This window comes from Hakea prostrata, chromosome 4 (genome assembly GCF_041222555.1).
Source record: "Hakea prostrata isolate BN-2017 chromosome 4, UWA_Hpros_2, whole genome shotgun sequence".
Classification (NCBI taxonomy): domain Eukaryota; kingdom Viridiplantae; phylum Streptophyta; class Magnoliopsida; order Proteales; family Proteaceae; genus Hakea; species Hakea prostrata.
In genome coordinates, this window is record NC_142603.1 from 33,669,298 (window position 1) to 33,673,446 (window position 4,149).

Sequence of the window (4,149 nt, forward strand, 5' to 3'; positions counted from 1 at the left end):
CCCTCCCCCCCCTCTCTTTTCAAAAAAACCGAAGAAAAGTACCTAAGGGATTAGGTGATGATCCAAAGTTCTATCCTTATGGGGTAGGATATACGGATACACTTTGATATGGATAAAAAGAACCGATCCCGGTCGAACTACGGTGGGGTTATAGATCCCGGTTAGTAACTGCCATGATATGGTCGAGACCGTTTTTTTGTTTGAACCCAACAGTTGCGTAAGGATGAACGACTCAACAGTTATGAATATGAACGTGACCCCGAAGATTCCAGGATACATAACCGAATCATAATAGGTAATTTCCATTAATCAATAGTGGGGATCGTGCCAAGATTGGTAACTACTCTTATAAAGGATAAAACCCTAAGATTGGATGATCATCAAGGGAGAATGTGAATGAACTGAACGGTCGGGATTGAGAGGTAAAATCTATTTAAACCAAACACCCACGCGCAATGAAGGTATCTGAATCGTTTCCATTCATTACTATATTCAATTCGCTCTGCAATTCGTCAGAGCCTTGTGATCAGTTCCATAACTGACTTAACCTTTAGAGATAGCCTCCCAACCACATGGTCGGGCCACGTCTAACATTGTTTTGCAAATTATTTCTCAAAGATCTAGAGGTTGAGCAGATTTTGGACGCATCACACTTCATTCAACAAATATATATAATAGGATTCGATCAAGTAACCAGAATTCACGAACATGCTTTGACAACGCATGCCTAACCGACAGAAGAAGACTGGGACCACGGTGGCCATCTTCCATTCATTGAGTTGGCATTAGGGCTAGCCAGGTCCCCTGTGTGGGGGGAGGAGGGGACCAATTGGTTTTATTTTGATAACCTGAAGCTATTCAGTTGTCACTAAAAATTAAGTCAAGTGACAGTAGGTTGGTCCAGAAATTTAGTCTTCATGATTTGATAGGAGACATTTAAGTAAAGGTGAAAATGGGGTTCATCACTTGCTCACTACTGGTCTTTTCTTCAGTTGTTATTATTTAAAAGGTTCCAAGTCTTGCCTTACATTGAACATAGAACATTAAACATTGATCATGGAAAGAAAGAATGTCTTTTCCATCTGTCCCTTTTGGGTTCTGGAATACCAAAACCAGTCCAAAGCATCACTTATCAAATTTTATTTGTTTAATTTGAACCATAAACATAAGAAGGATTCTATATAACAGCCATTAACCTCTCTATGCTCTCTTCTAATTAAGGTTCTCTAATGACTTTCATGATTCTCCTCTACTCCTGAATCAACGAGAGTGCCTTGCTCAGATGCTTGGCCTTGATGTTGGTATACTCTCCCCATGTCAGGGAGCGATAGAGAGGGACATCACCCGGTTCAACCAGCTTTGATAAGGGTTTGATTTCAGTGTTGGGTGTTGGACCATAGAAGTAGGCAATGGAGATCCGGTTGTAAGCCTGGTTCACAAGCACACGGTGGACAAGAGTTGGGAATCGGCCATTGGAGAGGATCTGAAGAAGATCGCCGACATTGATGACGAATGCGCCGGGCACCGGTGGAACTGTGATCCATTGGCCTCCATCTCTGAAGATCTGGAGACCGGTTATTTCACCTTGACACAGAATGGTGAACATGGATGTGTCTGTGTGTTCTGCTAGACCCATGGCCCGGGTTGGGTTGGGACAAGATGGGTAATGGTTCAATTGGAGAGCAGACATGCTCCCTTCAGTGAATTCACCTGATGGGCCAAGCCCAGCCAACTTAAAATCTTCTTCTGTAGTCAACCCTAATGAAGCAAGTATCAGCCTCTTTATCCTCTTAGTTAGCTCCTTCATCTCCTCTTGATACTTCTCCATCACATCACTGCACAAATTCATAATTGAGTCAATTGGTAAATTCAGATCGGAATCGGTCATATCGACTCATAAAAAATCGGAGTAATTACCAGAAGTTTGCGTAATTGTTAGGCCAAAGCTTGCAGGCGTCTTCGATGGGGGAACCCCTCATGGTAAAGCCTTCGTGCCACATCAACTTATCGAAGAAGCGTGCGATACGAGCAAGCCCATAACCAGTGAGGCCATCGGGTGGACGGAGGGCCTTGAGTTTCTGATCTGCTGGAAGCGAGAAGAGGCGTCGGGCCTCGGATTCAGCTTCCTTTACCAGGCCCACGGGTATACCATGGTTAAGGACTTGAAACACTCCCCACTCCTGGCATGCTCGGCCCACCAAATCTACAGCATTAGGGTCCGTAAGATCCACAACAGGTAATGATATCAATGGATCAATGAATTCCACAGAGAAATTCTCATCAAGACCAGGCCATGAAAATGAATCTGGGACAGATTGCAGTGACTGGAAATCTGGGGGAGCAAAGGGAACTGAACTGGGAAGAGTTACTCTATGGGCTCCTGAGACAGAACTCATCATGACATTACTAGCTAGAATGGTAATTGAGGTGACCAGCTTAAATAGATGAACCAACTTGGGTTTATTTTAAGAAAATCCATTTGTAATAGGAAAGCATCAGAGACATTTTTTTTTTTTTTTTTGGTAATAAGCATTAAAGACATTTAAAGGAGAAGGAAATGTGGAAATGAAATTGCTGGGGTGATTTATTCTTTGCTGCCACAATTAGTAAGGGCCTGTTTGGTTACATGAGTCTGGAGATTTCAAATATCTGGAGATTTAAAATCTATAGATTTCAAATCTATGGAGTAATAATTTATAAACTGAGATGTTTGGTTGTGGAATGAAATCTGGGGATTCATCCTAAAAAACTATTTGATCGACATGATTTTTGTGAATGTGCAAATGTATAGCTTTTTTGAAACCTCTAAATTCACCCCCTACCCATAAATCTACAGATTCACGTTTTTAGTGTAAAAAGGTGAATCTCTAGATTTCATGAATCTTGAGATTTTTACAACCAAACGGGTATAATTCTCAAATTCATAAATTCAGAGATTTATGTACCCAAACAGGCCGTAAAGTAATTGATTAAATGAGGTAGAGGGTTAAAAGCCTTAATTAATGCATGTCATCATCAATAATATTATTTTCAAAGAAGGGTTTCTTTGACCAAGCAGCAAGCATAGGGGAGCACATCAATGACGACCAATGACACGTTTTTGTATTTAAGGGTAATGAAGTCATCTTCATATGAGGAAAACACTATTTTTTGTTGGACCAAAGGTTCATCCAGGCAAATTGACACACACCTCCACTATATCCTCACATAGCTTCAGTACATACTTAAATTTACAATAAGTATTTGGCCCTGACCCAATAAGATTCAAACTCTTGACCTCAAAGTAAACACTGTTCAGTGACTGTGGGTTTAGATGAAGAAATGAAGATTGCAAAATGTAGGGGAAGGGAGTTTGCCTTTGAAGCATGGGCATAAGTTGATTGCCTCTTGGTGGAGAGAGAAAATAGTGGGATGGACAATAAAACTTAGATCATTGGTTTTTCTCATAGAGGAGATTTGTTTGCATTTTATTTGGTCATCTTCTTCAATCTTCATAGAAAAACCATCACGTAGTTCAGCAGTAGATAAGAGTTTGTACGTGTGCGTTTTCTCTAATTAATTTGTGTTTTCACAGTTTTGCTTTGCTGATAGAGAGGGTTAATTGGGGAAATCTTAACCTAATATCTTTAGTAATCAAATGTATCAAAATATTGGAAAAGAAATTAAATGAAATTTAATTTGCAAATCTTACTAAACTTAGATTGATTGTTTGCAACCATGGAAAGTAGGCTACATTTCTACTTCATGGTGGAACAATTTGTTTCTATATCATCTAATATCAAATTGGGAGTAATTTCAAATCGGGAGACACTAAGATCTGCTAACATAGAACTTTGAAAGCTTCAGAAGTCGAAATTCATCTGTATCAAATAATTCCTTGGTGAAAGATTATGACATTTTAGGAGTCAAAAGTTTATAGGTGAGGTGGTACAGATTTTTTGTTTTTCTTGTTTTGAACAAGACCCATGCTGTAAATGGGGAGTCCGGTTCCTACAACATGAGTTTTGTCACGTGGTATGTCATGAAAGAAAATCCAAGGTGTTGGATAGGAAGAGGACATGTAGGGAATTAGCGTACGTCCAACCTAAGAAAACTATTAGGCTATGACACAAGAATTCCAATTAGTGTCAAATCAGGAAAGTTGAGGGA

The 4,149-nt window shown here is 39.9% G+C and overlaps 1 protein-coding gene across 1 annotated transcript; it reads right to left on the reverse strand.

Moving 5' to 3' along the window:
- Positions 1 to 907: 907 nt before the first annotated feature.
- On the reverse strand, positions 908 to 2,612 carry LOC149018710 (gibberellin 3-beta-dioxygenase 1-like). Its single transcript, XM_089154421.1, has 2 exons — positions 1,918 to 2,612; positions 908 to 1,835 (listed from the first exon to the last, which is right to left on the reverse strand). Exons 1-2 carry the CDS (start codon positions 2,397 to 2,399, stop codon positions 1,250 to 1,252), a joined length of 1,068 nt encoding a protein of 355 aa, XP_089010547.1. The 5' UTR covers positions 2,400 to 2,612; the 3' UTR covers positions 908 to 1,249.
- Positions 2,613 to 4,149: the final 1,537 nt, after the last annotated feature.

Coding starts and splice junctions, on each gene's coding strand:
- LOC149018710 (XM_089154421.1), bottom strand. CDS start 2,399: ATGATGAGTTCTGTCTCAGGAGCCCATAGAGTAACTCTTCCCAGTTCA. Junction 1,836..1,917: donor AACAATTACGCAAACTTCTG/GTAATTACTCCG, acceptor GAATTTGTGCAG/TGATGTGATGGAGAAGTATC.